At 41.8% G+C, this 12,046-nt stretch overlaps 1 protein-coding gene across 7 annotated transcripts in view; it reads left to right on the top strand.

Moving 5' to 3' along the window:
- The window catches only part of LOC121232936 (protein patched homolog 1-like), a 112,316-nt gene extending 100,788 nt beyond the window's left edge, over positions 1-11,528 (top strand). For 5 of the 7 annotated variants that reach the window (XM_041121433.1, XM_041121438.1, XM_041121439.1 and 2 more), the window contains 2 exons: positions 6,581-6,800; positions 8,268-8,765. Coding sequence is in view for 1 of the 7 variants with exons in the window: in XM_041121438.1 (XP_040977372.1) it covers positions 6,581-6,605 (25 nt within the window). In the remaining 6 variants the exon portion in view is untranslated. Of the gene's footprint in view, positions 1-6,580; positions 6,801-8,267; positions 8,766-9,342 lie in introns of those variants that run through there. The other 2 variants (XM_041121434.1, XM_041121435.1) reach the window with 2 other exon arrangements.
- Positions 11,529-12,046: the final 518 nt, after the last annotated feature.

The following is a 12,046-nucleotide window of genomic DNA, read 5'->3' as shown; positions in this document are numbered from 1 at the left end:
AGCCCCATCCAACCTGACCTTGAACACTTCCAGGGATGGGGCATCCACAACTTCTCTGGGCAACCTGTTCCAGTGTCTCACCACCCTCATCGTAAAGCATTTCTTCCTTATGTCCAATCCAAATCTACCCTCTTTCAGTTTAAAACCGTTGCCCCTTGTCCTGTCACTACAGGCCTTGATAAAAAGTCTCTCTCCGTCTTCATTATAAGCCCCCTTTATATATTGAAAGGCCGCAATAAGGTCTTCCCGGAGCCTTCTCTTCTCCAGGCTGAACACCACCAACTCTCTCAGCCTTTCTTCAGAGGAGAGGCGTTCCAGCCCTCTGACCATTTTCATGGTCCTCCTCTGGACCCGCTCTAACAGGTCCATGTCTTCCTTGTGCTGGGGACTCCAGCAGAGCTGCTCTCAATCCCTTCATCCCCCAGCCTGTATTGATACCAGGAATTGCCCTGATCCAGGTGCAGGACCTTGCACTTGGCCTTGTTGAACTTCATGAGGTTCACATGGGCCCACCTCTCAAGCCTGTCAAGGTCCCTCTGGATGGCATCCCTTCCCTACAGTGTGTTGACCGCACCACACAGCTTGGTGTCATCAGCAAACTTGCTGAGGGTGCACTCAATCCCACTGTCTATGTCATGAATAAAGATATCAAACAGTACTGGTCCCAGTACAGACCCTTGAGGGACACCGCTTGTTACTAACCTCCATTTGGACATTGAGCCATTGACTGTAACTCTTTCGATGCAGCCATCCAGCCAATTCCTTACTGATCGAACAGTCCATCCATCAAACCCATATCTCTCCAAGTTAGTGCCAAGGATCTTTTGGGGGACCATGTCAAAGGCCTTATAAAAGTCAAGAGAGATGACATAAGTTGCTCTTCCCTTGTACACCAAGGCAGTCACTCCATCATAGAAGGCCACCAGATTAGTCAGGCACGATTTGCCCTTCGTGAAGCCATATTGGCTTTCTCGAATTACCTCCCTGTCATCCATATGCCTTGACATAGCTTCCAGCTAGCAACATAGCTGGCAGCAAACTTTACTGCTTCCATCTTTCGATATCTGATCAAATATATCAGCCCATATCCCCCAGCAGCTAATCCAGCGTGAAATACTTCTGCTTCTTACAGTGGAATCTCTAATTGAATCTCCAGCGTAAGGTAAGGCTTTCCCTTGCCGTTCATTAATCACAACTTTCCACCTAGAATTCTGTGAGTTACGGTTTTACTAAATAGCTCAAATTGCAGCCTTTTTACAACACAGGAACCATCTTTCTGCAAAGAAAATGCTGCCCATTCTATAGTAAGTTTCAGCATCCTACTGAGTAATAGCACTGCACAATAGCAGAATTGCATTGCAGGCTAATCTTTTGTTGAACAATTTAACACCTCTGAATACTGTTGTTTTGCATCAGCCAATTCAAGCATAAAGGCTGAAATATTATGGAAGAAGAGGAAAGTGCACAAGTGTTTGTCCTTTCCCACCACTGAGGGCTAAGGTCTGGGATCCTTCATGAATACCAAGGTAAACCTGTCAGTAAAAGGAAAGCCTTGCTAGTTGGTATTCAGCACAGCTGGAGCTCAAACTAAATTTAAGGCTGCATTATATCTAATGATTTCAAGAACTCAGCCTTGGGTAAATTCGTGGAGGAGAAGGGGTAGGAGAAGAACTGAGGGCAAGTTTGCCACTAATGGCTCTGCTGACATTAGCTGGCAACAAACTTTACTGCCTCCATGTTTTTACATCTGATCAAATATATCAGGCTCCTGTAAAACTACAAATATCCTGCTACTGTAAACATTTTGGAATTCCTGATCTGCATTAGCAAAAATCGGTGAACCAATCTACTCCACTAAGATAAACCACCAGAACTTTATACTGGGACAGAGATCGACAACAGGCATTAAAACATTTGCATCTCATCCATCTAACATTAGGATAAACAAGAAGATTATAGCTCTGACCACTTGGTGTATATGATGTCTGTTAATTTACTTATTATTCCACACCGTTGGACTAATCTATCCCTTTCTGGAAGTTTGGGGTCATCTTCACCCACTATAACAATGCTCAGGCTCTGATAGTTTATTTTATTTTATTATTTTATTTTTTAAACAAGGTGAACTAATGTCAGATTGTGCTAGAAAACAAGAAACTGATGGGCAAAAAAGTAAAATAAAAGAAGCTGAAAAGTTGAAATGCTCATTTTATATACTAAGAGACTATCCGCTCCAAATTTTGAATGAAGGGCTGCTACAGTCTTCCATTTGCCACGATACAAAAATATGCTTGCCAAATCTTTTGTCTGTTAAGTAGGAAAGTAGCACAGCAAATATACCCCTGTAAATTTAGGCTAAATCTATGAGCAGCCTATATGTCAGTGTGTTCCATCCCTTACAAGATCAGGTCCTAAAAGAATAATTCTACCTTATTTCTTCACCACCAATAAAATAAAATAAAATATACTGACCTGAAAAAAAATACAAGTTCTATTTCAGGGCATGCAATATCTGTATAGTAAAAATCCCCATGTAGGTAATGTATTTAGACCTAAGTGTAAACCTCCTACTCCCTGCTTTCTGCAAATCTCTTACATACATACATAAACAAAAAATCCTGACGAGATTTAGCAATCATTCTCTCAGTTCCTGCCTCCGACATTTTGTTGTTGTTGTCAAATGGATGTCAGCTAAGTCTGATTGCCTATCCAGTTTATGTTTGCCTAAGCAGTTAAGTCATCTTTCAGAGCATTTTTATTTGGCCCAGTTCTACCTCAGGTCTGTTTTAGGGCTAGGATTATTATTTTTTTTTCGTGCTGCAGTTTGCCACAAAGGACCTGTGTTACTTCCAAGATTAGCGATTTTGCAGAGCTCCAGAGGTTGTTTGGAATGGATTAGGATCTGTTTCATTGTACTTCTCAAATTCCCCTCAAAAGAAAAACTTGCTCTCCTCTCATACTTGACAAATTCACATTCTTAATTAAATCCACAACAAAATGTGCCTGTAGTTCTAAACAGAAGAGCCTTCGGACTTTGCTTTATAAAATTTTAATATGAAGTTCTGTGTTCATACTTATGGTTCCCTAGCTCCCAAACAGGGCTTTTTTTTCCTCACCCATTTATAAATTGCTGTAAACCTCATATAAAGATAGCAAGAGAAGGCCCAGAGAGCATCAGTTGCAGTGTAATTGCAGCATGTTTGTAGCTCCATGTGTCCTTTCCAGGCAAATTGTTGTGCATATGAAAGATCTGGAAGACCTATATCTGGAAGGTTAAAGGTAAAATCCAGCTAATATTGGACAATACTAGCTGCTTCAAACTGACTTAATTCCAGAATTAGCAAACTTTGCTGAAGAGGGCCATTTTTGTTTCCTTTCATGCTGGGAGTCAGATTTTCCTGGAACAGATTTTAATACCAGCAATGAAAATACTACTATGTCTAGCATGTGACAAGGAGTTAATAAAACATAGGGAAAACAGGACCATGACGTAAGCATGCTTGACACACCATATGTAGTAATAAAATGACAGATACACTGAAATGTCTAAATGTTAAAAGCATACTTATTTTTATTAAAAAAAAAAAAAAAAAAAAGTCAAGACACACAAATGCTTTACCTGACAATAAAATCAAACTCCGATCCTGCGAGCATTAACACTCCAAACAGAGTGGACACAGCTCCATCCAACACTGGTGCAAACATATGTTCCAATGCAAGGACAGCCCTATGGTTCTTGTCTCCTACAGCAGTTAAAAATGCCTGTAAAACAATGAAATCCATTTCATTAGAGAGAGACGTACAGCCTTTCAAACAGCTTCTCTCTTAGTATGCAGTTTTTCACCAGTTAATTACTTCAATTTACAGTCCATTAAAGTATCTCTATAGCTGGCTAGACTTCAAGACAAGGTCTGATCCTGCAGTCATACCATATAGCCGCTGCTGAAGTCACATGACCAGAGTAAGCATTGATTACAGAGTCAGAGCCATAGTAATAATTTTGGAAACAATGCATGCCTGCACCAGTAGGCTTTTCATTTTTTTCTCGGTTTGCTTGTTTCCACACGCAAAGATTTCATTTTATAGTAAAAGCACTTCAGGTGTAAAAATTATAGGGCTATTCTTGTCACTCTCACGAGGGCATAGCTTCCATGACTGTCATGGGAAGTTTGCTGTAAAACTAGCCAATACTGATTCAGCTTTTCCTGAATACACTTGGAACAGACCAAGGACTTGCAACTTTTGCTCACGCACACAGTCACGTCCACGGTAGCATTTACTAGAGGATCAAGTCTTTCTGTCACTTTACACAGAAGCGTCCACCGATACAGCGCATTTCTCCTCACAGGTCTGAGGATCCACACTATGAGATATTATACACAGTAAGCACTCAACTGATGGAAAGTTGCCAGCGTATTCAACAGGACCATTATAAAGTAACACTACTAAGTTGTGTGCTGCTTTTTTTACATTCCTATTCCACTCAAGATGAATGTGTGTGCAACTTTTTCTACTTCAAACCTAGCAGCACTATACTATGCCCAACTATATAGCATACTAGCTAGCAGCACGATATATATGCCCAACTCTGTACCTCATCTATGACATGTCCCCGAGGCCAGTCCCCGCGGGCTGTCCCTGTGGCCAGTTCAAACCTTGGGAAGCCGCATATAACCAGCCCCTAGGGAGCTCCAGCGACCAGGAGCACTGCAAACAGGGCGTGCAAACAGGGACCATCATCTGAGAGGAGCAGTGCGGAAGTTTGCGTGGAAGGGCGTGTGAGAAGGGCGGCACACTCTACCAGTTGTCAGGCTGCTGCCTGCTCTGCTTACCCGCAGGCTTTGGCTACGGCCCCAGCGGTCACCCCAGCTAGCTGTTGGCTGTGCAACCCTACCCAACAGCTTGAGGTCTCCAGGGAATTAGAAGGGCTTGTCAGACAGTGCTTTGGGATCGTTGGAAGCATGGTGGCAGAGACCCGGCGAGGGCTGCACTCTGCAGCAGCCGGGAACCATCTACCTAGCCAGGCTAGCCTAGGACAAGTGGAGGCAGCCACCCAGACAGAGCATCCTATCAGGGAATCTGCTGTCCAGGTGGAGGGCTGTAAAGTCTGTACCCCACACTCCTGGGTGGAGGAGGGTGCAAGCTCCACCTGTGCAAGGTGCGCTCTGGTGGAGTCACTCAGGCAGCGGGTGGAGGAGCTGCAGGAGGAAGTCAGCAGGTTACGCTGTATTAGGGAGGGGGAACAAGAAATAGAGTATTATTTGAGACTTTGCAAAAAGAAATACTAAGGCCCCGTGGCACTGACCTCCAAGGACTACCAGACAAAGAGTGTCAACAGCGAACAGACAGCACCTTGGAGAAGGAGACACCATGGTCTCTGGTGACTCGTGGCAACAGGATATCACTTCCCCCCCCCCCCCCCCCCATTTCCTCGTATGTACCAACCAGCAACATATACGAAGTCTTGGCAGTGGGTGAAGCCAACGAACAAGACTCACAGGGAGAAACTGCACCAGTTGCACACACTAAAAACTGCAAAAGGAAGTGGCAAGTGCTAGTAGTAGATGACTCTCTGCTGAGAGGCACCGAGGCACACCCATCAGCTGGCCTGATATACAGTCAAGGGAAGTTTGCTGCTTGCCAGGAGCCAAGATCCAGGTTGTCACAGAGAGACTGCCACAACTGGTTAAAAGCATAGACTACTATCCCCTACTTCTTTTCCATGTGGGCACCAATGACACGGTAAAGCATAACCTGGGCAAGATCAAGCAGGACTTCAGAGCCCTGGGGGCACAAGTGAAGGGGACAGGGGCCCAAGTGATCTTCTCCTCTGTCTTGCAAGTCAGGGATAGAAGTCAACGCATCATGCAGATCAACACCTGGCTTTGTGGCTGGTGTCATCGCCACGGCTTTGGCTTCCATGATCACGGGATGTTCATTGATGAATACAGCCTATTAGGGAGAGATGGGATCCACCTATCTAGAAGAGGAAGGAGAATCTTTGCTGGCAGATTGGCTGACTTAGTGAATCGCACTTTAAACTAAGGAACTTGGGGGGTGGGGTCCAAAGCCGTGACACTTGTGTACTCATAAGCAACACAGAGTGGATGAGCGCACCTACCGGAGTAGTGAGGAATGCCCCCCAACCCTCCAAAAAGGTTCCGCCAAAAAGGTGAGACAGTCGACAGTCCAACTGAAGTGTCGCTATACCAATGCACACAGCATGAGTAACAAACAGGAGGAGCTGGAAGCCGCTGTGCAGCTGGAAAGCTATGATCTGATCGCTATCACTGAAACTTGGTGGGATGAATCACATGATTGGAGCACTGCAATCAATAGCTATAAACTGTTCAGGAGGGCCAGGCAAGGAAGGGAGGGTGGGCGGGGGGTTGCCCTCTATGTAAAAAAAAAATGGATTGATTGCACAAAGCTGTCTTTGAAAAACAGCAGTGCACAGGTTGAGAGCTTATGGGTGAAAATCAGAGACCAAGCCAACAAAGGAAACCTCGTGGCTGGTGTTTACTACAGTCCACCTTATCAAGGGGTGGATGTTGATGAAGCGTTCTTGCTTCAACTACAGGAAGCATCACGCTCGCAGGCTCTGATCCTGCTGGGGGTCTTCAACCACCCTGACATCCACTGGAAAAGTGGCACAGCAAGCTGCAAGCAGTCTAGGAGACTCTTGGAGTGCATTGAGGATAACTTCCTAATCCAGGTGATAGAAAGCCCAACCAGAGGAGATGCATTACTGGGCCTGTTGCTCACCAACGCAGAGGAACTTATTGGAGAGGTCAAGATTGGTAGGTAGCCTGGGCTGCAGTGATCATGCCCTGGTGGAATTCATGATCTTGAGGGATATAGGCCAGGTGAAAAGTATAGTCAAGACCCTAAACCTTAGGAAAGTGAACTTTCAGTTGTTTCCCTGTGCTCTGATCACTGAATCAGGCTATCTTCTAAAACATCACACAGCAATGACAGTGAAAGTGTAAAATTGCCAGTTACTTCAAGAATTGTCCTTTTTCAAATAATATTCATCAAAAGAATTTGAAGTCCATAGTGAGGACTAAATCCCTCTGAGAGATGGGCTGAGTGAGAGAGATGGGAAAGTTCCACCTTGCCTAGTGCGGTGTTGCATTGTGGGGTGTCCCCTGCGCTTTGGGGATGTGGCGCTGTATTCGGAGATCTGCCCAGCAAGCTCCCAGATTGGAGGAGTCCCTGGGCCAAGCACTCTGTTTTGCCAGGGGCAGTTGCAGTGGCTATCAGATTCATATAGGTCAAAGATGACTTAACAGGGCATTTAATATGTTCCTGTGAAATAATATTCTGCTGGTTCATCCAAGAATTTGTACGTTTTGAAACTTAAATCGTTATCTCTCCTTAGGCTAGCAATAGAAAGTTACAGGATGTAGTGCTGTTCAGAACAGATGGGATATTTTAGATGTTTGGGGAAGACTAAAGCTGTTTATTTTCTTGAAAAAAAATCCATTAATTTTATGGGGAATGCTTTGAAGGGGAGGAATAAATTGAGTTTTTTACCCCTAAAGCTTTTTGGGGCTTGTGGTTGAAAACCAATTTAATTATTTTAACTCCTTTTTTTCCCCTCATTTTGGGGAAAAAACCCAGAAGTGTTAAATCCTTACTTAGCTCTTGGTCCCTATTTTATTGCTCTGCTTTTCACAGCTTTTCAGTGGCAGACACTAGTTTGACCAAAGCAAGCCATTTTATTTTGGTTGCGGAAATATTTTACACACACACATGCACATACACACACATATATGTGCAGGATTTTGATGGAAATTTTTTGATGATTCCTGATAAAAATCACCTTCTGATTTATAAAACTTCTCTCCAAACATCTCAAAGTGCAAATAAACCTGAATGCATTTACACTCAAAGTCTAGGAATATAGTAAGTAATAGTATCCTCAGAATAAGGAAATGTTTGGGCTCAGATTTTCCAAGCTGAACAGCAGGCTAATATGAGAATCTTAACTGTGTCCAGTATCAGATACAGCTTTTTTCTCTTTGAAGTGTCCATTGGTTTTGACTGAATTTGTAGCATTCAGGAATCCAGGCATCCCCATTTTTTTAATTGGCATCAGGATTTCTTTACCAAGAAGTCCATGACTGATGGAAAAAGAGTCTGACATTGCCTGACTGCTAACTGTAACCACAAGAATCATGAAATGAGTGTTGGATTAGCTTGATTTGTTTCTTTCTCTTGAACTTTAATTAATGTTTGTATTTTTTTCCTCTGTATTTATAAAGGGTAATAACTGAAGCAACGAAGAGGCCAAAGATGGAAAACTCTATTTCCAGAACTGCTTGAAGAGCTGCTCAAAGTTGTGGAAAAGGACATGCTGCATCAGGACAACAATTCACTGTTACTGTAACTTATTGTATTATTTTGTTAAATATTTCTATAAATATTTAAAGATGTACACATATGTAATATACAAAAGAACATTGTAAAGTAGTATAATCTGGAGTCATTTGCCTCTAGTTAGTAGAGTGGGGACAATTTTGGTTTTGCTCTGTACTTATTGTATATTCATCTCTTTGCCACAAGTAAACTTAATCTAGTTCTAAATTTCAGCATAAATTGCTGCTGCTTAAATATTGTATGATTTACTTGTATAATTCTATGCAAATATTGCTTATGTAATAGGATTTTTTCTGTAAAGGTACATGCTTGTTTAAAATATTTTAAATTTGCATATCACAACCCTGTGGTAGTATGAAATGTTACTGTTAACTTTCAAACACGCTATGCGTGATATTTTTTAAAATAAGCAGATATGAAGAAAAGCATGTTAATCTTGGAGACTTAAATAGGTTTAGCTGTGTGCAGGTTTTGTTTTGCTGTGTGTATTGATGTGTGCATCTGGAAGCGTGCATGTCAGTGTGCGTATGTTCCCAGTGTACTGTAGTTTCTCTTTTACTGTATGCTAACCCTTAATGGGCTTATGAACCCACTGATGCTGGTGTGAGTCTGGCTTTCCCTGTTAGTAGGCACTAGTGAAAACCGCATTGGTGTTTACCAACACGTACCATAGACTACCATCATCAAAGGGCCAAGATAAAATAGAAGAGAAGACAGGAAGTCAGAGTTCAGGAGTGTGGTTCAGTTTCCTGCTCTATTAATGACTTGGTACATGTGATTTTGGTCAAGTCACGTAATTGCCCTGTACCTCAGTTTCTCAATCTGTAAAATGGGTATAACTGTACTTACCTACCTCCCAGGAGAGTTGTGAGGCTTAATTACTGTTTGCAAAAGTGTTTTGATATTTTTCATAAACAGTGCCAAGTAAGTGCAAATGCTATAACCATTCTTCTTCAAAAGGTGCTGGATATTGGGAGGTGCTGGTGGTTATAGAAATTCGGTGAGCATATGCCTTATTTTGATATTGATACTGTTAACTATGAGTGGCATTAGAAGCTAAATAATCTAGTTTTTTGTTGGTAAGCCACAGCTCAGCTGTGTCCTTATAGCATTCAAAGCAGTATCCTGTGTCACCTTATTTTAATGGCAGGAAAGAAGTTAATAGTAAGTGAGAAAAATCAAATGGAAGGATGAAAAAAAAAATCTTATATTTTTATTTATTAAATATCAATGACTTTCTGTTGGATCCAGGACTCTAATGAATGACACTTAAGACCTGGTATGTTTTTTTCTCTGTTGTTTTGATTGTTTTTTCCCACACTGCATTGGCACTTTTAATTAAAACAGCTAAACTGGGATCTCTTTGTGAAACTAATTTAGCTTTTTTTGTTATTTTTAAACTAAAGACGGATTGCTACAGGTGAAGGACCTGGAAAAATGTTACTATCTCTGTGTCCTGGTTGAAACCAAACCCTAAAAATGGAGTACCTTAATTTAAAATGCTAGAACAAAATTTGTCATTCTCTTCACCTTTCTCCATCTTTTTTTCTGCACTTCTCCAAGCTGTTTTGTAGAGCAGGTAGATGATCAAATATGTATTCAGAGCCAAACACACACAACCAACATTCGATTTTTAAACACAGTGATGATGGGGCTTTTCTTTAAATACAATACCTAAACAGGAGATGCATATTCTTTGATGGGAAGGTGTATTTCTCCAGTGGCTTCAGGGAGTCTATCTTAGCACACAGACCTTCCCAGCACAGTGAATGGGGATAACTAGAATGCACAAATTTTCACGCCTTTTTCGCTTACTTGAAAACACTTTGAGGCACTTGTTTACAGATCCTCAACGTGAACACTTGAGACAGTGAGAGCCTGACATTGTTCCTGTGATACATAAGCTACTGTTTCGATGCACACTAGGGGATAATGTTGTAATTGCCTACTGGTCCAGTTCACTGTCTAACATGAAAACTCTTAATGACAAAAAGATGAGGGGCCCCAATTTAGTACTAGCAGCATAGTGACCTCAGGTCATAAAAACCCTGCAACAAAACTGTGTGATACTAATTGGAAGCTACCTTCGACTGCCAAGTGTGTGTGCTCCTGTGTCAGAGGTTGGCAGAGCTCCCACTCACACCGCTGGTGCAGCCCACAGGCATGTGCTCCATTTCTCCATCCTCTTCCTCTGAGGTGATAACAGGACAGAAGGGGTCAAGGAAGAGCTGTGATGTCTCCTATCTGCCCCTGCTCAATTCCTTGTTCTGTATATGTGCAGGTGCCCTGTCTATTGCTTCACACTTCGATAGTCACATTGGCAAAGGGAGAACTCCATGGCTGGCAACATTTATTTTGGTTTGGTTTGGGTTTTTTTAAAACCTTTTTTAATTGTGGGTGAAATTTATATTTTTGTATCATAAGAGTGTTTTCTTACAGTATTTGTCATGCCAGTTTATACCAAACAAAATGCAGGGATTTTATTTCTATTGGAAACACTATTACAGCTATGTTTTTCCTTTTTAATGTATTTTTATTTGTATAGAGTGCTTACTAATGTTAAATAGGAAAGAGTATATAGCACATTAAAGAATCATCATAGCTCTTAGCATAAGGAGTTAAAAGGAAAAAATATTCAAACTGGTTCTCATCACCTGTCTATTGTGGTAGCAGTGGGTTTGTGTCATTTCATGTCATTATGCCATAAAATTTATTTATGTGAAAATTTATTTTTTTAGTCATTAAGTCTTTTGACAGAAGTATATTTTTAAAGAGTTTATATGCAATGATGATAGCATTATGTTTTAGACCACTGCTGAAATGTGATTATGGTGCATACTTTTCCTTGAAAACCCCATGGCAGAAAAGAACGTGTTAAACAGCATTAAGAGAGAAAGAGAGTGTGAATATTCATACAGTTCTGGACTGTGTTTTAGTTACTATTTGTGATCTAGTGTGGTTCTCATTTTAAACCTTGAAAGGAAATTGTACAAACTCTCTAAATATTAATGTTCAAACAGTGATAGAAGTTCTAACATGAATAAAAATGCTATAACTTATTGGTTATGGATTTTGTTGTTTATAGAATGCTTTTTTAATGTACTGGTCAACTATGCAGTTACAATCATGCAATTATACTGATTGCTATGGAGGAGTGTGAGAGACTGAAAGAGTTAATGTTTGAGACATTGTGGTGGGGCAAGTTCTGCATAACAACAAACCCTGCAGAGCAACAAACCACAGGTGAAAAGAAGCTGATCAGCACAGAACATCAGCAACAGGACATCAGCAACAGGGTGGGGAGGACATGCTGGAGGGTGCACAGCTCCATGTTCTGATATGCTGAGCAGGGCAGCTCACCATGCATGGCCAAAGATCAAACACTGGTCATGCCTGCAGGGAAGGAGGAGTTACTCCCCAAACGACCCCCAAGCCCACTGACCCATTTCCTGAAGGTTCTGAAAGCACAAACCGCACATGACACCTAATTAGCCTAATGAGTTCGAGTGCCCGCCCGAAGGAGGGGCAAGGAGATGATAAAAGGACACAAACTGAAGCCCCAGGCACATGCGCCCACCGGAACTGGACCCCTAGGCTGACTGAACCAACGCTGGACCCAGGAATGGTGAAATCTTTATCTTTTCTTTTCCTTTTTCTCTCTCTG

This window comes from Aquila chrysaetos (genome assembly GCF_900496995.4).
Source record: "Aquila chrysaetos chrysaetos chromosome W unlocalized genomic scaffold, bAquChr1.4 W_unloc_2, whole genome shotgun sequence".
Lineage (NCBI taxonomy): Eukaryota > Metazoa > Chordata > Aves > Accipitriformes > Accipitridae > Aquila > Aquila chrysaetos.
Note: the sequence above shows the minus strand (reverse complement) of the source record. Positions and strands in the feature narration are given on the sequence as shown.